The sequence below is a fragment of the Sardina pilchardus genome, chromosome 10 (genome assembly GCF_963854185.1).
Source record: "Sardina pilchardus chromosome 10, fSarPil1.1, whole genome shotgun sequence".
NCBI lineage: Eukaryota > Metazoa > Chordata > Actinopteri > Clupeiformes > Clupeidae > Sardina > Sardina pilchardus.
Genome location: NC_085003.1, coordinates 16342352 through 16368147, shown reverse-complemented (window position 1 = coordinate 16368147; position 25796 = coordinate 16342352). Strand labels below are relative to the sequence as shown.

Here is a 25796-nt window from a genome sequence, read left to right as displayed (position 1 = left end):
TATAGAGAAATAACTATTCAAATCTATTACTCAAAATTAAACATGCTCCTTGTGATATTGTGTAACGATTCTGTTTCTGTTCCATATGCAGAGACAATGGAAAGACCCAAAAACAGATTCTGCAGTAATGGAACAAAAAGCCAGACCTTGCCATACCACCATTTTCATTATCAACACCTGCAGTGACGGTCCCAGATCCTAGACAAGATGGTACATAGAACTATTCCAAAAATTGTTTATTTGGAGCTTTTAGTAATTATCTTTTTTGTCTATAACAGGAATTAGAAACTCTTCAACAACTTCTACTAATTAGCCTTAATATCTAATATGCTTTAATTTACAACCACAAGTAAAATAATAATAATATGTCAAAAGTTACAATTTCATGGGACCTATAAGCACATTTTAAATTTAATGCCAGCAACACATCTAAAAGTTGGGATGGATCCAACAAAAGGCTGGAAGAGTTATGTCATGATAAAGACAACAGAAGAAGAGATAATCTGTCTCTTTATATGTTTAATTCTGTGTAGTTATAATGCATAAATGTTGCTTCTTATGTTTGTCTAAAAAAGGGAACACCAGCTCTATCAAATATGAAATACAATGCAAGTCAGTGGAATAATGTCAGCTAATCAACTAATCATACAGAGTTCCTCAAAATATACCTCAAATGATCTGTTTGCTAACCCTTTCTCTGTTTAATTGTCTTTAATTTGCTGACAGATGCTGCCAAAAAACAAGGAGCTAGTGGTGGGAGCAGAGGAAAAGATACAGAACTAAAAAGTGGAGACAGAGATGGGGGAAGAAAGAAAAGAGCAGAAAAAGGTACACAGAACTTTTAACAACTATGGTGATGTTTGCCTTTACAAGTTTTGATTCACATTTTAATAATTACAACTTGTATATATTTTAACACAGAAAAGCTGATGCCATTGCCCCTTCTCCAGACTTCAGCAGCTGTGAAAGTGAATGTAAGTGTCTTCCAATAAAAAAAATCTTCACTAGGCCTACAGCCTTATATTCACTGCATGCAGTTTTTTTTTAAATGTATTGATGGCATCAATTTCAAAATGGACATCAAAATGTACTATGAAATAGTCAATAGTCAAATGTGTAATTTTCAACATTTGATATCCTTTTTGCAGATGATCACATTCTGTTTTTTTTTTCTGTTTGATGTTTTTATATACATTGTACACAACACCCTAACACCCCCCTAACCTAACCCAACTTTTCCTGTTTTGGGTTGTGTGATTAAAATCGTGTTAAAAACGTGTTGTTTGAACACGTCTTGAATGTTCTAAAATGTTCCATTCTGTTTTGTTTTTTGTTTTTTTTGAAGACAACAGCACCCCAACGCATAATTGCATTCAATTGCAAGTTGGAACTGATTATTTAATGACCTATAAATGGTTAATTTCAACTAATTCAGTTTGTCTGTTGTCCATATCTATATAATACCCTGCCAACCTGCTGCCAACCTAAAATCAACTTATCCAACATTGGGCCACCGTTGGCCCAACCGTATCTATATAATACCTTGCCAACCTGCTGCCAACCTGCTGCCAACCTAAAATCAACTTAGCCAACGTTGGGCCAACGTTGGCACAACCATATCTTCATAATATCCTGCCAACCTCCCGCCAACCAAAAACCAACCTATCCACCGGACAAAATTACGTTGGCCCAACGTCAGCGCCCAACGTTGGGCCAACACAACTTCAGCCCAACGTCAGCTTGCTACCTGGGATGTTCCCTGGATCCTAAGTGATATTTATAGTTGTGCTTTAACAGATTTTTCCTGATTGAACGAGTTGTATTTGTCACTTGACAGACATCACAGCACTCTCCCTTGTGTGGTGCAAGTGTCTGATTAGGCAGTCACTCTCACTGTCAAGTTCTACATGTCCAAGCTATAAATACCAGACATGTATTGGCAAGAGGAGCTAAATTAAACAATGGCCATCGAGGGAAAAGGAAATGTGTCACCAGATGACTATTTGTTCAAGATTGTTACTCCGTTCTTCCTAGGAAGACAGTACAAGCAAACTCAACTGACAAGATGTAAAGGTTGTTAAAACAAATACCTGCTGAAATCATGTAATGTTCACAACAGCAGACTCACTTTGATTCTATGATCTTTGCTTTCAACAGATGATAAATGCCATAAAAAAGGCATGATTGCAATGCCTGGGCACTTTCACAACATACATAAGCCTATTCAATAGAATGGAGCAAAATGTATTAAAAAAAAAAAAAAAAAAAAACTTGTTTGCAGACATAATGCATTTATAAATACTTGACATAGGCTACCCATGAAGAAATGAAATGCATTCCTGAAGCATTTACATGAAATGTAGGCTAACGAAATGTCTATATGTGTGTATGATTTCAATGTTCCTTCAGTATTCACATAAGCCAATATCTGGTACAGCTTGAAAACGATTTTAAGGGGCTAATACATGAATACAATCCAATAAACAGGCGATTAGATTGAAGTAAAATGTTTAATTAGTAGGAATATCAAGGACATCCAAAACATCTGTAAGCTTCCAAAAGTTTTATTACACGTTTTTGTGCATACTTGATCAGTTTAATGGAGTTTGCCTTCCAAAAAGAAACAAAAGAAAACACCCATTAGATGACAGCATATATCTAATCTTCATCAAAATTAATCAGCGCATTTGCCAGGCCTTATGTTCACAATTATACTTAAGAGACAGCCCCACAACAGTGACTGTTGCAAAATTGCTTATAACTAGCATGTCTGTTTCAACAACCACACCATGTCCTAATGTACTGCTGCCATCTACTGGTGAAACAGTAGCACTACTTATAAATCTATACATAGTTCTATTTTGTATATTTGCTGAAAGGCAAAGCAAATTCACAGAAAATATATGGCTCAGGTGGGACATGCCGTAATTCATATCAATTGACATCTAGAGGCTATAGGCTTTCAGAAAACATTGGTGTAGGTGGTCAATTCAGCTGACCCTTAATAGTATAGGCCAAAATGTCAGTTGTACAGATGGTTTGTCGACGTACAATATGGGCCTACAGCCACAGGAATCATGTTGCTAGTTTCTGTCATTTCAAACATGGAAAGACTATGATCTGCCATTTATCAAAGGCTTATTTATTTGTCTAGATGAAGGATTGCATATTTGAAATCATATCTCAATAAGGACACTCCGCAACAAGCCCATATTATTGGACAGACGATCCTCACATGCAGAATGTTATTATGGTAAAATGTTTTTTAAACTTTCCACATGGTGAAATGAAAAGATGAAAATGGGCTTTTTGAAAATAAACCCCAATTAAAAAACTAAAAAAAAAATGCTCTGACAACATGATATTGATAACAACCAAAGTTGATGCATGGACATAACCTTAAAGTCCATAATACCGTATGACTGGAAACAAATATGATGAATTTGTGTCACATACATGTGAAGCTCTCAAAAGTGATGTCTTTTCATAATGAGCCATTTTCTGAGCTTTGCAGAGGGGAAATTACATACGTAGGAAGATACGCCTGATCTGGTTGAGTTTTTAATTCAACAGGAAAATATGCGTCTATTCACATTTCACTAATGTGTGTGAAATAGCCATACCAAAAGTTGCAAATTGAACAAAAAGGATTGTTCACCATGATGCTTAAAATGACTCGAAGCTTCAAAGGGCTTGGAACCATCATTAACACAGATATACTATTTAAGATTTATGCATAGGTTTGGTCTTCAAACCTAAGATTTTTTTTGGAGAGGGTGCTGTCAGCCACTGGGTGATTTGACAAGAATGACCCTGTGGCAAGTTTCATGCTCTCTGCAAAAACAGAATAATTATCTCTGATAAAAAAAATTCTGGCCCAGCTAATATAGCAGGCTCTTTCCAACTGATGCCTTCATTTCATAACATGTGGCCATGCCCCCCCACCCCCCACCTGTGAGGTGTCAACACTGTCTGGATCATGCGTTAATACTCCAATCCAAATGGCGGCGGTAACGTTAAGTGGGCTAGTCATTTTTGTAGGTCGACCAGCTGGAAAATAAAAATAAATAGAAGAAGAGAAAGTGTCTGCCGTGGGGGAACAAGATGGCGGTCCTGTCAATCGCCTCAGCTGGGACATGCATGTAGATGTCAACAGTTAAACATAATAGAAATGTAACGAGAACACCCTGTTGCACCTATTAAGACGATCAGGCTTGATTTCAACTATGAATTTCATGGACTAAACTTCTGAAGGAGTCAACGAAATGTGCGACAGTTATGCCCGCTCTCTGCTGCGTGTGTCGGTGGCGCAGATCTGTCAAGCTCTAGGCTGGGACGCAGTTCAGCTAACCGCATGTGATCTTCTTTCCGATGTACTAGACCGATATATTCAGCAGCTGGCAAGAGGTTGCCACCGTTATTCTGAACTCTGTGAGTAACGTCCCCAGACCTTGTGTAACGTAGCATCAACAAGGGGAACTTTTGACTTTTTGCCTACATCTAAACTCGGGTAGGCTATCAGCAACTCTCCAGTAGCCTAAGGCCTAAGTAACCTACAGTCGCACTCATTTAGGTTGTGGGTTAGAGTTCCAACACCACTTTACTGCAGTCCATTTCAGTGAAGTGTATTATAGGCTAGCAGATATCGCAGTGTCATCATCTGCAACTATTAGAAATGTAGGTGACGCAATGAATTACGAATAGCTCATCTGTCATTATTCTAGATTCTCAACGGTGTGCGTAATGATCAGATGTCAACAAAGGGGAGTGTCCAAAGAGCTGACGGAGTTACCTGGGCTCTGTGTAGCCTAGCCCTAGACCAAACCAAGAATAACTAAGTTTATGCACAAATGTCTTTTGGGAGTAGAAATGGCAACCCATAACTTTGGAACTTTATAGCCTAGTAACAGCACAACTTTTTTGATTGATATAGGCCTAGTTCCATCACATCCCATAGGGTTACTATTTGGCAGTAATTGGCTATTGTAGACTGGGAGTGCAAATCTACAAGAGCTGTTTGCTTTCAGATGGAAGGACAGATCCTGTGCTGGATGATGTTGGTCAAGCCTTCAGATTGTTGGGCGTCAGTCTCAGTGAATTGGAGGATTATGTCCACAACTTGGAGCCTGTTGGTTTTGCCCATCAAACACCCCTCTTCCCTGTCAGTAAGAACAATGTGTTGCAGTTCCCACAATCAGAAACACAGGATAAGGAGGAAAGGAAGGAATACATACCAGATTACATGCCTCCACTGGTCTCTTTGCAGGAGGGTAAGGCTTCATACTGTAACTGATTTCAGTCAAACCTGTTGCTGGAAAATATAATGAATGGTGTCGGTAGAATATGGTGGAATATATATATATATATATATATATATATATATATATATACACATATAAAAATAAAGAACTGTGAAGACAACTGGAAAAAGCATTCTATACTCTATTCTATATTATATACTATATATTTCTTTACCTCATATCTTTCTTTCTCTCCGTTTGCATCTCAGAAGAAGAGGAGGAAAGGGTCCTGACAGACATGGGCACGTCAGCTGAGGCTATGCAAGTTCCTTTGGATGAGGAAGAGGAGGACCTGGGAGAAGAGGACGCAGTCAGTGATGAGAACCACCCACTGAAGAGGCCCATGTTGAGTCCTGACGCCAGTATGGGTATGATGGCCAGCAAGAGGCCAAGGCTTCAGTCTGGCTTCAGCCCAGAGTGGGCGGGAGAGCCAAAGGAGCCCCTCAGTTCTCTGAACCCCCAACATGTGCCTTCCTCAATGATGGATAGCATGGGATCTTTAGCTTCATCACCTGAGACAGCTCTACCAAATACGGGCTTTAGACCCCTGCCTATGATACCGAGACACTCAGATCACAAGGCTTCTTGTGCTCAGCACAGGAAACCAAATGTTTCATCACCTGGGAGGCAAAGGGCAAGGTCACCTAAAGGGGCCGGTGTTGGGCCCTCAGCAGGGAGTCCTTTAAGCTCACCTAAAGCATTTTCAAAGGAGAAGAGGAAGTCGCCAGGCCAGGCTAAAAGTCCCAAAAGTCCAAAGAGTTCCAAGTCTGGCACAGAGAAAGCTGCTCACACTCCTGAGAAGGGCGAGCCCCTGCAGAGGACTACCCTAGCCACTCTGAGTGAGAGGATGGGGAAGGAAAATGTTCATGTGCGCCAGCAGAACTGGGAGCTTGACAGGCAGCCTGGAGAAGCACAAATCAGGAACCCAGAGCCAAACCCAGAGCCGGACAACACCATTGATGACTCCATCGATGCCGTGATCGCTAGGGCTTGTGCTGATCGAGAGCCCGACCCTTTTTCTTACACCTCAGCTTCAGATTCAGAGAGTGACAGCATCTCCAGCCCCAGGCGACTGACCATCATGGAGCCAGCAACGCCCAAGACCAAGACGGGTACAAATGTCTGCTATGAAAGAGACACGTCAACGCCGCTCTCAATGAGTGGCGTCCCGGGAAGCATGTGGACCATGGACGACTCCATCAACGAAGTCATTCGCAGAGCAAATCAGGGAGCTTCTGGAGCACGACTGAATGACTCGTATCTCTCGTCCCCGTCAGCCTCCCCTCCCACGCCAGAGCCTCTGATGAAGGTGTTTGAGGACAAGCACAAGATGGTGGCCTCGACTGATGTGAAGAAGAGGTTAAAGAAAGAGCTAAAAAACAAACTTAAAAAGAAAGAGAAAGAGAAGCCAAAGGAGAAAGACAAAGAAAGGGACAAAGGCAAAATGAAAGATAAGAATCGTGATAAGAACAAAGGCAAGACCAAAGAGTTCCTTAAAGAGGCTAAAATTCCCTGGAAGGACTTTTCTTTGAGGGAAGACGACCTTCGAGAGCATTTCAAGATGCGGGATCTTGTAAGCCCAGAGATGTCCTTGAAATCAAAGTTGAAAGATGGAACTGGAAGCAGCTTCAGAAAAGACAAGGAAAGACATATGGACAAAAAGAAGGACAAGGAAAAAATCAAGAAAGATAAAGATACGCGAGATAAGGGCAAAGACCGGGGGAGAGAGGACAAGAAGCTGTCTGCAGCCCTCACTCCGTTTGGTCAGGTTGATGTCCCCATGTCGCTCTTCAGTCCATCCAGCTGTTTACGCATTCCCTCTATGCTGCCACCACTCCCGCCCATTCTGTCTGATCGGGACAGCAAAGGCAAGGAGAAGGACAAAAAGAAAGACAAGAAGGAGAAGAAGAAGAAGAGGGAAAAAGAAAGAGAAAGGGCTAAGGAGAAGGAGAGAGAAAAGGAGGGAAAAAAGAAGGAGAAAGAGAGAGAAAAAGAAAAGAGAGAAAAGGAGAAAGAAAAAGAGAAAAACAGACTGAAGCTTGAAAAGGTAATGTGCTCTGAAGAAAATAATTTGGCATTTATTATTTTCACTGGATCTTTCAGGCTTATTATGTGGATCTGTTATAGAGGTGTATGGTGTGTATCATACCAGATTATAAACAGGTCCTGTGTATTTGAGACAGCTTCTACTGTGTCTCGCTCCTCACCAGACTCTTGTGCCTTTGCAGGTGAAGGTGGTTCCTCCAGCTGCTGTCCCGTCCCCTGTCATCCCCCGGCTAACACTCAGGGTCGGGGGCCAGGACAAAATGTAAGTGCCGTGCCATGATTTCATAGCCCGACTCTCGCCAGACCCTTGTAGTTCCGCCATGCTCCACCAGAGGCGTTTCGCTGAGCTCCACACAAGGGTCTGGGCTCGAGGGCAATGCAAACTCCTTCAAGGGAGCAAAAAATAATGAACCAATCAGGAGCGCCGAAGCGAGTGTTTGATTCAAACAACTATGGTGGCACGCAGCGAGGAGTCTTGTGCTGACATTGATTCTGCTATTTCGACCGTTCTATCGAGTATTCATTCTTTAAAAGATGAACAGAGAATGGTTTTGAAGGCATTTATTGGTGCCAAGGATGTTTTCACTCTTCTTCTGACCGGGTTTGGCAAAGAGCTTGAAGTAGCCTAGCACCTCATTCAAGATAACGGACAAGTGGTTTATCAAATCACATGCAAGGATTTTTTTACAAGCCCCCGCCTTCAGAAATATGTCTCCTATCGAGAAGTCCCAGATCCTTGTGTGAAGCTCAGCAAACTACAAGGATCTGGCGAGAGTCAGGTTAATGATTTCATATATGATGGCTAAATGCTTGCTGTTCTTAATATAATCGGATCAATGGTGTGAGAAAAAAACCAAACAGTCAAGCTTTAGTAACTTGACAGCTGGGTTATTTTAAAATATTTCTCTTTCCTTGAATCTGCTCTCCTGCTTCCTTGGCCTGGGCATGTTTGCTGCAGCTAATAGCTTTATGTTGTGATGTGCACAGACAAGACACACACCTTTTCTTTGCCTTTGCAATGACACTACACTAAACTGCGTACGTACCTAATAGCATATAACCAAGTGTTATATATCTTATATCAAGCTCAAAACATCTAGGTGGTATTGTTTTCAGTATGAAAAGACTTGTCTAGTGCTTTTTCATAAAAACATTCATTTTTAGCTTTCAGTGCGTTAAGCAAATTCGTCTTGATAAGACTTCTTAAAATAAGTCAAAATGATTTTCGAGAGAGTGGTACTGTAAGTCTCTTCAAACTTAAAACAATACCAAATAGATTTTCTGATCGAACACTTGGTTAGATTTTATTTTTTGCCATATAGACTGTACATGTATGGAACTATGGACGATTGACTACTCCAGAATTTCAATTTGGAAAGATGCATTCTGTACAGTATATCTGAGGTATCCTTTAACCATGCCCTCCCCCCCTCACTCCAGTGTCATCAGCAAGGTGGCTCCCAACTCTGACATCCCTAAAGTTCCCATGGCCAAGGCGCCGAGTGTGAAAGCAACACAGCCGTTGGCCCCGATCTTCTCTCCTGCGGCGCCACTGCTGGCTCCGGCTCCTCCCCTAGCTGTGGCTGCTGGGCCTGCTGCTGCCGTGGCCCCTCCCTCCTCCGCTCTCTCGCAGGGCGGCTCCCTGAAGACACCCGTGTGCAGCGTCGTCACGGAGACCGTCAGCGCCTACGTGGTGAGTTCTGTGTATCTCAAACTATTAGAGGTGTTGCGATTCCAATTGCCACCGTTCCTATTGCAAGCTAGTAAAAAGAACAGATATTAAACATAAACGTGAACATACAGTGTAGTGAAATGAAGCCGCACAGAATGATCATTTGATAAGTTTCAGCACACTCCAAAAAGACAAAAGATTATTCTTCATAGAATATTGCACCTATCAATGTGCATTCTATCTATACCTACAGTAACTCATTTTGAATTCTGCTATCTTTTAATTTCCTGTCATTTTATTGGTTGTTATTACTAAATATTCACACACATACACACAAACACACAGAAACACACACACACACGCACACACACACACACTCCCACGGAACAAACCTGGTTGCTGCGGCCACTTTAATCCCGCTTTAAGAATATTGATGAAGTGTAGGGGTGCAGTGTATTCACTATATGCAGGGATGCCTTCCATCTTTATTTTCTCTGTCAAACAGCACATGGCTTGAATGTTTCTGTCCAATTTGTTATTATTTGGACAAAAACATTCAAGCAATATGCAGTTTTACTGAGAAAATGGAATAGTGTTCCATAAGTTAATATAAACAAAAATTGTAAATTTCACCCTACATGATTTTTTTGCCTTTTCCCTTAAGATCCGTGATGAGTGGGGAAACAAAATCTGGATCTGTCCCGGTTGCAATAAGCCTGACGACGGAAGTCCGATGATTGGATGTGATGACTGTGATGACTGGTACCACTGGTGAGAGTTTAAACTTTTTGATGTATTACTGTTGGACGTATGCTTGTTTAGTTGACTATAAATTACAATAGCACAATACCAGAGCTTGTATAGTTGAGTGTACTAGACTTAAGCAGTAAACCCCGAGAGGCTGTAGTGCACACTGATTTGTAGAACAGCTAAGGGGCGTTGTTAGGCATGATGCACAAGTGGAGTGCCTAAAACCCCCCCTTGCCTGTTCTAGTAGCGTATTGCTTTTCTAAAACGGTTACTACATCCATTCTGCAATATTTCACGAAACAAAGGCACAGAAACGAGAAATGTAAGGATATATTCATTATTCATGGATAATCATTCTTCCGCCAATAAATACATTTCGTCTTCTGTATCTGAATGGTTGCCAAGCAACATCAAGACGCAGCTACTCTAACTTTTGTGTAAGTTGTGGTAACGCATTGCTATAGAACGAAATGCTGTCAATGTGTATCAACAGCATTGAACGCAATTCAGCCAATCATAATCAAGGCCCGGAACAATCCATTTTAGAATTTAGTATTCTTGTTTTCCTCGTCGGTTTAGTGCCCATTAAATGCCATCTGAAACGTCCAGTCTATGTGACCACCTCTCACTATTCTGTGTCCCTGTCACTCATGGTCCACCTCTCTGCTGTTTGTCTGTCCACAGGCCCTGTGTGGGGATAATGGCTGCCCCACCTGAGGATGTCCAGTGGTTCTGTGTCAAGTGTGCCGGTAAGAAAAAGGACAAAAAACACAAGAAAAGGAAACACAAAGTGCACTGACACTGGGGCTGGACGTTTTTATAGAAGGCTCTAACTTTTCAGCTCCAACGGTCTTTAACATCTGAAATGTTAAAGACAGAAAATTCTTCAAACTCAACCTGGAGAATTGTCCAGACTACTCTCCTCGAGAATTGGATTAACTATGGGTATCTTCTTCGTTTCTGATCATGTTGAATATCTGTCTACCAAGCACCTTAATTGAGATTGTGTGGAAGCCAAGCAGGGTATGCGTATTTGGAATATAAAGATGTGTGGTGTCAAGAGAAATTATGCTTTTCCTTTTTAGGATGATATATTTACTTTAACAGAAAATCAATCAGTTACACTCACTGTTTCAGTGGCCAACCATTGTTTCGACATTGATGAAATATTGCATGTAAATACATACTGATGGGACACTGAGGCTTGTTTGTACAGTATGGAAACTCAGACCTCTTCACCAAGTCAGTTTACTTTTCTTGAGAAACAGACTGGTCAGTTTCATTATCAGCAGCAGATTATTTTTTTAACTTGCCTGATTTCTTGCCTGATCTTTCTCTGTAATTACTGTACATTTATTGAAATGAGAGTTTGTATTTTTATTTATCCTCACATATTTTCCATATGCTTTCAGCATATTTTATTTGCCTGAATTTCCTCAATACGAAAGACCAACGGTTTGGGGGTATGTACATGAATTTTGTGCTTTATGTACCTGAAGTTGATCCCTGAAATCCCTGGTCAATGAAATCTGCACTGACAGCTCCGTTCTCAAAATTACAGTGACTGTTTTGTTTTTTGACATTTATACATTTCTTTATTTTTATTGAATGATGTGCCCAAGAAAATTGTTCAGTCATTTTAACAGGACAGACACAAATGATTGTTAAAGCAGGGATATGACTACAGATGGAACATTATAAGATTTATAAAAAGAGTTTATGAATAAATTAACTTGAATAAAACGTCTTCTCTTTTGTCAGTTTAAGCTGACGTCCCCCTCCTTGGGTGTAGAAGCGGGTGCGCACATCTGATTATTTTAAAGTAGGTGCTGGACTCAAAAAAGGCGACAGTAAAAAGACAAAAAAAAGTCTGCACACTAAGGCTCCAATATTATTTCTTTCTTTTATTCACCACATGTGACGTTTCGGGCCACAGCCCTTCCTGTCTGAGGAAGGGCTGTGGCCCGAAACGTCACATGTGGTGAATAAAAGAAAGAAATAATATTGGAGCCTTAGTGTGCGGACTTTTTTTGTCTTTTTACTGTCCCCCTCCTTGGGGTCATCATATGGGGCTTTTCCATTGCATGGTATCAGCTCAACTCAACTCGACTTTATTCGAAACCAGAAAACACGGTTTTATTCACCAAAAGTCTTGAATATACACATTTACGAACTAATGTTTCAGTATAATACATTGACAAAAATAGATCTAAGCGGAACAGTAAACATCCAAGCTGAACTCCAAGGTCAAGGTAGCCTGGGTGTCCCACCCTGCCTTCCGCGGTGATTTGATCCATGCTGCAAAGGCAGTCTGGAAACTACCACCCTAATTTTTGCCTGAGATAGGGGACCAATCACAGAACAGGGGGGAAAGCAAGATGATGATGAGCTATGCACAGACGCATATGATAGACATCCGTGGCGCCCAATGAACGGATCTGGGCATTTTTTCAAACATGAGAAAATGAATGTCTGGTTGCCAGACCACGTCTCATTTGAGAAGTGGTAGGCGCTAGCCAGGCTAAGGTCAAGGTACATCAGTGTCCGATCGCATCATGGGCTCTCAAGAGGGCTCCACTGTTGACAGAAACCATAAAAAGCCATACTACAACTGGCCAAAATGCATATTAAGAAGTCACATTTCTAGGGGAATGTTCTTTTATTTGGACTGTTGAGACAAATTTGTCGATTTTTGGCAAGTTGCATCAGCTCTATGTTCACAGACAACAAAATGAAGCTTTCAAACAAAAGAGCAGCATAGTCTACCTTTGTAACATGGAGCTCTGTCTTATTAGTCCCTCTCCTCTTTAGTCCAGAAACAATTCCAAAATAATTACACATTTTGATAGGTCTAACCACAGGACCATTTCCCACTTTAACTCAGTCCATCTTAATTGAGCTCAGGCCCAGATAAGATGGTGGCATTTATGTATTAGATCTAAATATATATTTTTCTTTTGCATGGTAGTTTACATAGCATTGAAATGAGTATTGGTTATTAGAAGTTACATGCAATGCCCATACAATGGTTTTAATACAGAGTCATCATCAAGTTCTGGTTTTAATACAGAGTCATCTGAGGTCCAGAAGACCACAGCCATGCAATACTATTTTTCGGCTCTATCCCTGGTTTGCAAAGACTTCTCTGGATTCTCTGAATATTTTAATTGTATGTTCTGTAGGCTAGATGATTTACAAATAATGATGAATACCTCCATTTACTTCTGAGAGTCTGTCTGTGATGCTCTTTTAAGAGTGAAGATATGGAAGTATTCATCATTCTGATGTTCTAAACAGTCAATATCAAACTGTCAAATTACTAACATGTGTGGTCAATCTTTGTAGCATGCTTATATGAAGTTTCACATATTTTGACTCCAGGTCTGCCCCCCTAAAAATAGTTATCACATCATCTACAAAAATGAGAACACATCTGTAACATCAACAGGGCCTACACACACTCTTCCCAGAGGAATTATCTATAATGAAAAAGCAAACAGAAGTCACGTGAAATGTAATTATGCCTTGTGATTCTGTCTGACTTAATTAGAAGGGCTGTTCACCGCTTCAGAAGGAAATAGGTTACCTTTTTCTATCGAACTTTATAAAATAATTATACAAAAGATACATGAGCATATTTAACTATTAATTATTAGGTTTTTGCTAGGCAATATCAGTTGCATGTCTTACCTGATCAAAAATGAGAAGATACATCTACTCTGAATGCAATGAATGTTGCTTTGTTTTCTTGATTATATAGTTAGCAAAGAATTGTGTAGCCTATGTAACAGTCTTAAAATATGAATGGATACGTTCTATTCCTTTCTTTTAAAAAAGTATAGCAGTACTACAAAGTATCACAAGGTGGCACAATATCATCATAGTTTTGCAACATAGTAAATTCATTAAGACCCTCAGCGTTCAAGTTCTCATTATCAAAACATTCAAACCTTTTTTTTTTAAAGATGAATATGCTGAAATATAATAATAATAATAATAATAATAACTAATAATAATAATAATAATAATAATACAAATGTTTTAAAAATATATAGAATATAAATATACATACTGTATAGGCCTATATATATATATATATATATAATAGCCTAGTTAGAGAGATCGAGATAAATAGAGATACATATAGATACATAATATATAGATATAGGCTATATGCTGCTGTTCACCTTACTGCTTTGTTTGGGTATTTTGTAACGACTGGGTCACAAGAAAAAAATAGCATAGGTTATTATGTAGCTGATTATTACAATTTATTGAAACATCATTGCTTAGGTCAACATTTAATGTTCCAGGCCTAATTGTTGTAGCCGTATTGATGCCTATGATCAGGATATCTGCACAGGGTAGGTCTGTGTCATGAAATCTCAGCAACTCCTCTGTAGTACATACGAAATACACTAAAATGGGCACCGGTGTTAGAATCAACCTGCATGGTGAAATTATTTGTAAATAAATTGACGCCGCAGATGCCAAACGTTTGCTATAGGGCTACCATAAAGACGTCTGAATGTATTTGCGTTGAAGAATAGCCTACTTATTAATTAGGCTATTGTGTTATTGACTACTTCATTTGAATGGAGAAACATGAACGAGGCCTACAGTGTTCCGCGCTTGTTTAAGAAGTGAGTTTCAAGTCTCCTTTGGATCCATGTACTCATGATGGATGTTTACGCAGTTATGGCAATTCTCTCTCTCCCCCCTCCCCAGGGGATCCTGCTCTGTCAGGGGGAGGCTTCTGTTCCACGCAATCAATGCCTTGGCCAAAAGCGTTATAGGACGGGGACGTTTGAATATGGCTTCTCTCAGGTACATTTATGTTGGCTGTGGCTGTCGTGTCAGCCACATCTTAATCTACATTTAACCAACATTCTCTGACACTGTCTGAAAGAACCAGGACTTGCTGTAACTGAACACATTCTGTCAGATTCCGGCCCGTGGAACACACATCTACACGACTACTCCACGCCGCGAGAAGTTGGAGGTGAGGTAAGTCAAGTTACTTTCACTTGAACTGGGTGTTTGCGCAAACTGTTTTCGAAGAAGCTGCTCAATATTGACATGCCATTAAGTATCTATGTCTAAAACTGGCAGGTTTTCCTCCATCTTAGCCTACATTCAATCTTGAACCACTTCACAGGTTTCTGGCCGTTTATATTCGAATTCAGGTGTATTTTTTTGTGGAACGGAGTCGATTGGTTATAGTCTACCTCAGATTCGATAGGCCTATTTAATGGGGAGAAAAAAATCCTTACATTAAGTTACTGTGACGTCTCTTGGGTGCACTGGAAATGTCCACTTGAATATGTCAATTTACGCTGTCCGACTTTTTGCATGAGTCCTAGGAGGCAGTTTCAAGTTTGTCCACATAGCGGTACTATACAATAAAAATGCCATGCGCTCTGCTCACCGACTCAAGTGAACAAGGTCTGCAAGACTTTCTGTTAAGTTCTGTTCAAGTGTCGGGTTGCGTTTTTCAGTGCGCAGGAGTTCGGTGGACTGTACACATACTTTAAAGACATGGCATAGGCCATTATCGCAATGGAAAAATCTTGCTCCATAGTCTGGGCTTTCTCTCTCACTTAGCTAACTTTCGTCTGGGTCGTGCGATTGACCCTCAAGAATGCGTGAGCCATAAATTAAATAAAGCTCCCATTCTGAAGTGGATCAATTTCTTTGACAACGCGCGAAGTGCATTTCATCCCTGCGGACAAAACTGCTACTGGATAAAGGCAACTTAGGTAAGTTTACCAACTTAAAGACACTTTCACATACTGTAGGTCTCCAGATTGTGAGTCAGGGAAGAAAGCAAGATTTGTGTTTTGCAGTTATTCCCCATACTTTCAACACTGTTTTAGTTGGTTTTGGTGAGTTGGCTTGTACCTGTGCCAGCAGACACTAATTTGTATTAGCCTACGCCGGCTTAATAATGATCAAAGATGTGGCCAGGCAAATTAATTATTATGGCCAGTGCAAGTCAAATAGACCACTGTGTGGTGGTCCCTGATATTTTGACGTCAGTGTTGTGAAGTTCATCGTGAGGATAAATGCGATGATGTAAATGACGTTTTTGTGTGTCAGGGTATGAGAGGACAGGGACTGTGGAAAGTGTTGATGGGAGAATTTAGTCTGGACTACAAAGATAAGGCTTGCCATCAAGGGTGTTTCCCCCAAATTAGGCTCTCCTGCAATCTCAGATAACGCGCACGCTTACGTGTTGCTCGCGGCGATTAGACTTGTATGGAACTTTTGACACGGTCATCCCTGCGAATAGTGCAAGTGCACTGGGGGTATTGAAGGTGTTGTCTTTGAAGGTGATGTCAGTGAAAACATTTACGCCGGCTATTTCACAGTCAAAGTCCATCTTTAATTAAATCTGAGTAATAACATCTAATGGGATTTTATTTTGTCACAACATGGCACAGTCTGTCTGATGAAACAAATAGGCCTATTTCTTTCGTGGAAATAGCTGTAAAGTTTTCACTCTGATAGTAATTTCATAAGAATAGTTGTGAACACGAGAAGGTAAACCAGTTCGCCTTGAAAAACAATCCACGAGCGGCATCACCCGACAGGGTGTCGTTGGAAGTTGATCTCGTATGGCATTTTGTTTTGAGCTCTTGCTGAGTTGAAGTTCCCACATAAGGTAAAGTGCCTCACTGAGAACCGTCCTTGTCCAAATGGCAGTTTTAAAATTAGACTGCCCATTCAGCACATTGTTTGACTTGCTACTCGGAGATGTAGCCTACTGTCTGAGACTCCTTCTCTGCTCTTCAAGCGTTAGCTGACAGGACCAAGTTACTTTTTCAGGACATGCTTGATTTAATCTTTTCTGTATTTTTCGTTGTTTTATCTTACTCTAAATCGTATTGAATACATACAGTAAGCCTACGTTTTATTAGAAAGATTTCTTTAAACTTAACCTAGGCTATTTTATTTTTGTCCTGTTTTCTCAGTTATCCCACCGTTTCAAATTAATCAGCTTGAGCATCGTAGCCTATGAACATCTTTAAAAGAGTGGTAGCCTGTTTGTTTGTTTTTTTGGTCAAAATGACTCCAGTTCACACAGTAGCCTACAAGAGATTTGAATTATAGCCTATCGTTGAAGAAGATTTACCTGTCAAATGCACTCTGCGTTTTCTTTTTTTGTGTTAAAAAAAATACTGATCCTTAGAGGTCATATGCTATGATTGATCATGATTAGGTCATCTTTTAAAATACAATTATTCAAATTCTGATTATTATGTTTCCCAACAAGCTTTAGAGAATTATAGATATGGTACATTAGTTTACTGATTGAAGGCCTGTGAAAAGATCATTGAAGATGAGACCAGGAATGAACAATAACTTCTGATATTTCCTAATGTCTAACATTTTGTTAGAGATGAGCACAACAAATATTCAAAGCTGGAAAAGCTGATTTGTTCATTGATTGAGGAGCCCATCTTACAAAAGACATGCTCGTTGGATCTTTAGCATCAATCAAGTTGCAGTTGAGTTGATTAAGTTAAAGCCAACAAATTTTTAGTTTCACCCTATTTCTAAAATAACTTATATCTGTAAGTAAAACTTTTTTATTATTCATCTTTGTTAGGTATGCAAGAAACACGAAAAATGAATAACTATCCCTATAGTATGAGATATGCTTTTAAACTGTTAGGCCGTTGGAACTGTGATTTGTGATGAACTTGTTAAATTTACAAAATTGTAAAAGTAATGTTCCATTGGTTCCATCTATAGTTTTTGCATGAGCATATGCATTACGATACCAAGGAGTAGTCTGTTTGCCGGCGAGTGTATGGCTGCCCTGGAGTCTAATACTGTAGTCTTGCTTTAGAGCGTGCTTTGTTCAAGGCAAGGGTGACCTTACATTTTGTGCAGTTTATCAAAATCATAATAATCAACATTATTACTGTATGTCAACATTGTTTTATCAAGCATACAATCTTGTGTCCCTGTCTTATAATTCATTACGGTATTAGCCATGTTTACACTAATACACTCATACAATTATATTTAAATGAGTAGGCAAAAAGAGAGAGATTAGTTGACCACAGAAACAGCATTCTTTATTCTTTATTAGGATCCCCATTAGCTTCCCCCAAAAGGGTCGCTAGTCTCCCTGGGGTCCTGTAGTAAGAAGGCAATGAACATTAGAAGACAATACACTACGGCAGAACATGGTGTGTACTGTACACTAACCTTGCGCAGCAGAGTAGCAGAAATTCCTGTCCATAGTGTAGGTATCTTTATTTGTCCATAGGGTAGTTATCTTTATCTGTCTATACCTGTAGGGTACGTATCTTGATCTGTACATAGTGAAGGTATCTTTATCTTTCAGACTGACTGCAGCTCCTTGTAGGTCTTTAAAACACATTGATAAAAACATCGGTCAGTGCCACTTACATGACAGAATTGATTACATGATCATTTCTGAATTAGGGATAGGTGAGAGGGATTCCGAAACAGTTTTTTTTGTTAGAAGAACTGAGGTACAGAGTATATTGTCTTATAATAATACAAATAATAATAATTCTATTTCTTTGTCTTTTTAGTTCTGGTAATGTCAAATGCATCAGTAAACATATGACTTGTATGTACATTTTTCGGACCAGAATTCAATGCAACATGATAGAATTCGCTCTCAACCCACTCAAGTGTTCAGTGCTTTTTGAGCAACACAGCCAGTAATGCCAAAGGCCAGTGCCACATGTCCACATTTATCACTGAACTGCCTTTGCTGGTTTGGTCTTATCCGGGCATGGAATTTCCATTATCCCAGCTTTAACAGTGTGGTCGTAGAGAGCGCATCACCATGAAGACTTAATTCCATTTTGTGCTTTCTCCATCTGCAAAATCTTAACGTGGCAGAGATGCCAGTGAAGCAGACACTGGGTGTGGGATAGCAGGACTAGTTCGATCAGGGGTTTCCAGGTGGGACTCGGCGATGAGCTGCTGTGTTCTGAATACAGTATTTGTCCGTCTGAGTCTAATGATTCTTGGAGTGTCAGCACAGTCCATTGGCTGACAGTCCCACCCGTGAGACCACCTGCCAGTCAAACGTAAATCACACTGCAACAGTGGCAGGCCCTTTGTCAGTTATAGCAGTGGTAGGCATTAACTCTGATGGATTTTAATGAGCTAGCAATTCTTTAAAACCGTCCCCATTCCCAATGAGTCATAATCTGTCTAATTGCTCTTTTTGCTTTGTTTTATCTGTTGTGTTACTCCTTGTATTGTTATGTTATTCCAGAACGGTTCATATTGTTTCATAATGGCTTTGACGGCAATCCTTGAGATCTCTGGGAAATTCAAGATGCAACAGTTGGTAATGGGCCAACACATGCTCAAACAGAAGGTCAAAAACTCACAACCAGTTGAACACAGTGTAGCCTTTGCAGTTGTCATGTTTCCACACTACACTGGTCCATTCAGTGCCCATCATATCCAAAGGTAGTTACCATTCATTTTAGGAATATATTTCATCTTCAATCTTCAATCATTTGAATTTGTACTGTGTTCATCAAAATTTATGCCGTTCCCAAATAGATGAGAGGATAAACAAGGAGCCACAGGCCTTTTTTCTGTAGCTTGGGTCAAGTAACATGAATTTCCCGAAATCAATGAATAATGTAGCCAGGAGTATATTGGTGTAACATTGTTTTATTGAAAGTCCCTGAAACAATATTATAACACATTACACCTTATAGGTTTTGAATGCATTCTTTTCTGCCTTGGCAAATCTAAAAAAAAGAGTAGAAAACAACATGGAAATATCCTTTAATGCTGTGGAAAAGGTTGTGGTTATGCCTCCTAGGAAGAGTCTTCTTGGCAATCTGGACAAGGCTACCACAGGAGCCTGCCCACCCCGAGCCCCCTCCACCCCCCAAGCCAAGTCTCTCTGTAAATGAACTCCTGTCTCAGGTCTCCTCCGTCTGGGAGAGAAGCGGCTCTGTCTGGTGGCAGCACTGAGGGGCGGCCCACCCATTTGTCCATCTGGAACAGGCTCCTGTTCAGGCACCCAGGCATCATGTCCCGCATGTGCAAGAAGGGGGAGGGCAGATCCCACCACGGGCTCATGGTCTGTGGTTAGAGGCATGAGCGACAGAGGCGGGTTCCTCGTGCACTCTAGCAAACTGATTGGTTGGCCAGCCATTTTTTAAGGGAGGCAGGGCGTTTTGGCGGCTTGTGGTTCACTGCATAGCTTCTAATCAAACTGTCATCATTTTGGACTTACGGGGATGGCCCAACCCAGAGTGTGCTGTTGGTGTGGAAAAGGGGGAGAAACCCCCAAAGCAGTGAGATGTTGATTTAATTTTTCCTCCCCTTCTCTGAATGAACTCCACATTGCAAAGCTTTAACAGCATGTGCAGAAGTAGTGACATCCATTACACACTTGTAATAAGTGGTTGGCCTTTTAATTGTTGCCTCTTTATGACTCATTATGTGTTGTATCTTTGTAGTGGGGATTATGTCCATCAAATTCAAATTGTTAATCAAATTCTGTCTCTAATAATAACCCATGGCACAAACTCTTTATTGGTAACATTGGTGACATGGTTTTGAACTATTTTGCGCTGACCTTGTGAAACTCTGAATCCAGATGCAAAATTATGACTTTAATGAAATCACTACACAATGAGGCAGATAGTCAGCACGATCATGCATCAGATGTTTATCAGATAAACAGTTTCAGATACTGCCAGAATTGGAACATTCCATTCCAAATTACGTTAAAGTCTTGATGAAGCAACACAGCTGAGATACATACAATGTACAATATGAAATAATACGGAGGTTTTGATCGTATTGAAAGCTGTGTATGTGTGGCTGCATGTCAGCTCACAGTGGCCTACACATATAGTGGCATATGTCTGCTGAAGATGGCCATTGTTGGCTAAAACATATTCAAGCATTTGGTCATAATGTGTCTAAAGTAGTTTGTTTAGTGCTGTCCACAACCCAACATGGCACAGGGTTACAGGGCCTATAATTATTAAATACAGAAACCTTTTTGTGACTTGAGCATACTTCACTAAGCCCATGTGCATGAAGTGACAACAGATGTTATCTCTGCTCAGTTCGAACAGAATCGAGATTTTTTTGTAACATGCCACTTTGTCTTTTTCATCATTAGTCTGAGGCAAATATGTACTTGGACATAAAATTGCATCTCTTCCAACGTTAAGGCTTTAAGGCAAAAGCAAGAGAAAGAAATGGATTTTCTTCAGATCCACAGTTTTGTTCTGGATGTGTTTCTCCCCACTTTAACAGTTTGAGATGATTGAGATGATAGAATGGTCTGAGTGATAATATCCAGACACTTGTCTTGTTGAATGCTGTACCTCTGTTATTTAAACTCTGGCAGCCTGTGTGCATCTAGCTGAGTGCATCTAACTGACTTCCCTCTTAGTTTTGAACCATTCCACCAACCAGTCATTCATGATGGAAAAGCATTTTGTCTCTTGATTTACCTATCACTCCTATATCTTTAAAATGTACGCTAAAAATGGTCAAGTAGATATTTCTTGTCTTCTTTGCAACTTTTTCTTTCAGCATCAGGCAGAGAAAGCTAGACTTGAAAAGAAAGGAAAACACAAGGAGATAAGAGAGCACCATGTTAACCGGGGGAAGGGGAGTTAGAAAGCGAGAGTGAGCGAGTGATGGATGAAGCTCAGAGAACGTGAGTGAGGCACTATGTGAAGGAGAGGCAGTGAGAGAGCGACACAGCTGCTTCCCAAGGCTTCTCTGGGCCCATACAGGCAGCAGATTGTAGATTATATGATATGACAAACAGTAGTGGTAGTTGAGCCCTGGTGGTATTTGTGTTGGATGGCACTCCTGGGCAGTAATGAGAACCATGTGTCTGGTTGCCTGAGGAGTATTAGAGATCTCCCATGTGACCCACCTGTCGTGCTTTCAACACCCATAATGCTAACCTCATGTCATGTCCCTATCACTTGGAAAGCATTCCGTTCTGAGATCCAGCAAGCCTTGCCATGTTGAACAGGAGAGTAGACTAGGAGAGGAAGCCAGGAAGTAAAAGTGTGTCAAACGAGAGAAATGGTGAATGACTTTCTCCCATTCTCTCCTGCTGTGGCCCTACAATGGTAGCTCTTGGTCTAGGATGTTCAAAGTGGCCATAAAGTCATAAATATAACTGACTGTTCAGCTGTTGCTTTTAATGATTTTTTTTTTTTTAAATGAAACTAGTCCTTGATTGTACCTTATTCTTCCCATTGTTGCCGGAATGCCATGGTTGAACTGCCCCACTGTTTCTATTTCTATGTAACATTGTAATCTTATTAATGAGTGACATGGAAACAAAGTCGCCCTAATGAATCTCTGCATGTCTGCAGTGTAATGTTTGGGACTCAGTGTGCAGTGTGTGTAGAGCTGGACTTCAGCTGGCCAGAGATCTCTCAGGATCTAGATGCTCTCCCTTGCCTGGTTGCACAGCATTGCATAGAGGTGTGCACATGGTCTTTCCCAACTCTTCATGTAAGAGTCTTTGGACGTGTGCAAAAAGGTCTGCTCCCGACATTTAAACCACCCCTCACACCACAGCCAAGGCTTCCCCACTCCCTGTAACATGCCTTCTGTCCCTGTCTCTTAACATCTTCTCCATAGTTGTGTTGGTATACCAGGTGGTGTTGATGTGGTGGTATTTCATGTCACAAACTTGTTGCTTACCGCTTTGAGGAGTTGCTGAGTATTTCTATACATTATATCAGGTTCTCCTATAAGCCTATCATCAATCAGCCATCAGATGGACACAAAGCTGCAGATGTCTAGTTTAGACGTGGAGACAGTCTGAGGAAGTAAGACCTTCACTCTGTAGCAGGAATAACATCTGAAGTCAAGAACAAAGAATTGTGTGCTGCTGAAAGTCACAGCTCATAAATTTGTGCCAAGATTATGACTGACATACTTCTAATCTGGTCATGTGTATGTCTCTGAAAGCCTGTGTCTAAATTCATACAAATCTACCACTCTGTAAAGCTTGCTCTTCTGTTACCCCATATGAGCGGCATGGCCCATTAGACAGCTGTTCCAAGAGCAAGACTGAGGGGTCAAGTACCATAGCCCCACCACAGAGCCACCTGTTCCCCTGCAATAATGTACATGTCATGTCAACTCCTGCTCCCCCCTTCTTCTCAACATGGACTCTCTAATGTTTACGTATCATAGACCCACGTTTTAGCCCTGAAATTGGCTTTCTTTGCATGACATCTAAATGACTCATGCTGAATCTTTTCCAAGTGTACATGTGGATGGAATATTATGATTATTATACTCGTAAAACATTTACACATCCGATTTAGGGGGCTGTCACACTGGCTTTTGAACAGATGTCGAGCTAGGTTTAAGCCACTCTTCAGAGATCAGTAGAAAGGGGACCTTTGCCCAAAATGTGCTTTCTCATGTGGTTTGGTGACAGTGGAGGCTCCCAGGTGGCCTCGGTTTCTCAGGCATGCAGTGACGTGCTTGTGCATTCCGAGCACATTCACAAAGCAAAGAAAAGACAAGTCATCTCCCCTCTGCAGTCATGTGTTGTCATATTTCTGAATGCGAGCAGCCTTTTGTTGGATGTATTCAACAATACGGTGGAGCATCTTATGAATTGCCCTTAAGCGGTTCCCAAAAGTTATTCCCTCTTGGTTTGGGTGAGGCTGCTTGGGAGTAGCGTGTAGCCACATGCCCCAAACTCTTTGTTTTTCATCCAGACAAAACCACATGAAGGAAACATACACCATTTCACCAGGTTCATTTCCAACCGTTGTCTTACTACTGTGTTGGCCCAATGCAGCCTAGATTTTTATCTAGAAAGTCATTAAATGCTTATGCATGTTAACTCTCTTTCTCTGAATAAAGCATTATGATTTAATGCTGTAACATAACAGCCATTTTCCACTTATTTATTGATGTTTGGCACTTGCTAAGGGGATCACATCTTAATATTTTTCAGATTTCTTTGGGACATCCCAAATAATTTCTCTTTTAGAGTCAGATATCCACTTTGTTTATGTTGCAAAGTTCTTTCTTTTTATGAATGTGACCTTCTGTGTTTTTTGGTTGAGGGCCTTCCCCCATACTAAATGCCCTTGAGGTCGCTATGCACAGCTATCAAGCAGGTACCATTTTATGATTAATAAGAGGCCTGCAATGGCTTAATATCCTCCGGTTGTGGGTTTTGAGTGTCTGTGTGCACACATGACTATGTGTGTATGTGCTGTTGTGAGAGTCAACGGAAAGCTCTAACAGCTGTGCAGTGCTCTGATTGGGTCACTGCCATCACTAAATAACCCAATGATATGCTGAATTTGTCACCCCTGAGAGAATGCTGCTCTTTGTCTTCGCAGGAGTGCTTTGTGATGCAACTCGGGGCACCTGGGCAGGAAAGAATGATTTAGTTCCGTGATTTGTTCTAGTAGTCTCAGAGATGACCTTTAACCTTGTGTTGTACTGTAAATAGAGACTTCCACAGTGTGGCAAAATGTATTGAACAAATTTTGTCCAATGCAGAGGTGTAACATGGAAATACTTTATTACCGTTACTGCACTTAAGTAGCATTATTATCAGGTATATGTTCTTTGCTGGTGTGATTATTTTTGTGGCAGCTTTTTATTTTCAGAACGGTAACGGTACTTTTTACACCTTACATTTTCAAAACAGGTTTCTTACTTTCCTTTTTTTGCATTTGAGGGAATTATTATATATAGTGCAGGGGCATCACACAAAGGGATCAGGGTGCCAAAACAATGGCTATGTGATGATGGAAAACTTATCTTTTATTTCTTATTGAAAAATGGTTATACACACTATCTACATGGACAACAGTGTGTAGGCTAATAGCCTGTTGAGAAAAAAACATTGTAAAGTTTGTCTTCTATACCTCATTGAAAAATCATTTTTCTCACAGGTTAACTCTTGATGAAACATGTATGCTATGTTGCATTCTAAACTGAAGGTTTACTCATTTCAGGTCACATTCATGCGTGCACATCTTGCTAGCCAGTGAGACATTGATGCAGGAACAGAGATAAGCCTATGTGAGTATACCGGACATTTCTCAGTATTTTGTTTGGAAGAAATGTGTCATGTTTCAAAAGTGTTTTCAGTTTTTCTGATGGACAAATTGCACCTCACTGCAACCTCAATGAAACTGAAGGAAGTTGCACATCTTTGCAAATGCACCAATATGTAGGATTGTATGGAGGGTTTTTTAATTAACTTCAACTTGTCAAGTGCATTTTCTGCATGGTTAATACCATATGTGGACTATTACTTTAATTTACTGAAATGCACAGGAAAAGTTTCCTTGTGGTATAAGAAGGGGATTTCCCATAGTGGCCATGAACAATCAATCCTACAGTATCTTGACATAAGACAAGATTAATGACACAAGATTAACAACAATGCACAATTGGCTTAGGCAGTCGCAGATGTAAATGTACCACATGTTGTACTCTGTAAATGATCCGTAAAGGCACACCTTCATGGTACACTGCCACAGAGGCCAGTCAATAACCAAGCATTTCTAAAAATGACACAACAAGATGTCAGATGCACAATTAGCTTGTGTTAGCTTGATACGTTGCAAAGTAGCTAATAAAGGCTATGTGAGGAGACGAGGACTAGCACACTGGCATGCGCCACTGCAGAACTCCCTTAGGAGAATGGAGTAGCTCACTCGGAGCCACTCTGCCATTTAAACTGATGGAAATGTGGAGTCAGCTTCCCCTGCCCCCAGTCTCACTCATCGGTTGGGGCATAAACCATCTCAGCTCCCTCGACATACCAGCACACTTGTCATCAGAGCCATGTTTGTCTGGGAAATGGTTGTGAATAATTTGGATGCAAATCTCCAGCTCGTCCTCATCACATCATAGCACCTGAGAGCGTCCAGACATGGATGAAATAGATACGGGCCCCAGAGAGAGAGCAGCCCCAGAAGCACACGAGCGGCCTCTTGTATGTCACATGCCGTGGTGCTCGCAAATGAAGA

At 40.6% G+C, this 25796-nt stretch overlaps 2 protein-coding genes and 1 long non-coding RNA gene across 11 annotated transcripts in view; all 3 read left to right on the top strand.

Moving 5' to 3' along the window:
* The first annotated feature begins 89 nt into the window (after positions 1-89).
* LOC134094009 (uncharacterized) lies at positions 90-975 on the top strand. The gene is made up of 3 exons (XR_009940405.1): positions 90-210; positions 727-828; positions 922-975. It is a non-coding gene; the product is annotated as an uncharacterized LOC134094009 (long non-coding RNA).
* A 3126-nt stretch (positions 976-4101) lies between these two features.
* On the top strand, positions 4102-11511 carry LOC134094029 (transcription initiation factor TFIID subunit 3-like). Of its 2 annotated transcripts, none has more exons than XM_062547393.1 (7): positions 4102-4431; positions 5028-5165; positions 5510-7347; positions 7529-7608; positions 8787-9039; positions 9683-9789; positions 10453-11511. In XM_062547393.1, the coding sequence occupies exons 1-7, from the start codon at positions 4266-4268 to the stop codon at positions 10565-10567; spliced, it is 2697 nt and encodes an 898-aa protein (XP_062403377.1). In that variant the 5' UTR covers positions 4102-4265; the 3' UTR covers positions 10568-11511. The 2 variants fall into 2 exon arrangements, with proteins under 2 accessions (XP_062403377.1, XP_062403376.1); XM_062547392.1 differs by having other exon boundaries at positions 5028-5270.
* Positions 11512-14451: 2940 nt separating this feature from the next.
* LOC134093549 (transcription factor Sox-6-like) overlaps positions 14452-25796 on the top strand; it is a 58163-nt gene continuing 46818 nt past the window's right edge. For 4 of the 8 annotated variants that reach the window (XM_062546648.1, XM_062546647.1, XM_062546645.1 and 1 more), the window contains exons 1-2: positions 14452-14595; positions 14714-14775. In XM_062546648.1, coding sequence (XP_062402632.1) covers positions 14467-14595; positions 14714-14775 — 191 coding nt within the window. In that variant the 5' untranslated portion in view covers positions 14452-14466. Of the gene's footprint in view, positions 14596-14713; positions 14776-15078; positions 15528-16137; positions 16433-24773; positions 24841-25796 lie in introns of those variants that run through there. The other 4 variants (XM_062546650.1, XM_062546652.1, XM_062546649.1 and 1 more) reach the window with 4 other exon arrangements.

Coding starts and splice junctions, on each gene's coding strand:
- LOC134094029 (XM_062547392.1), top strand. CDS start 4,266: ATGTGCGACAGTTATGCCCGCTCTCTGCTGCGTGTGTCGGTGGCGCAG. Junction 5,271..5,509: donor ACTGGTCTCTTTGCAGGAGG/GTAAGGCTTCAT, acceptor TTTGCATCTCAG/AAGAAGAGGAGGAAAGGGTC. Junction 9,040..9,682: donor AGACCGTCAGCGCCTACGTG/GTGAGTTCTGTG, acceptor TTTTCCCTTAAG/ATCCGTGATGAGTGGGGAAA.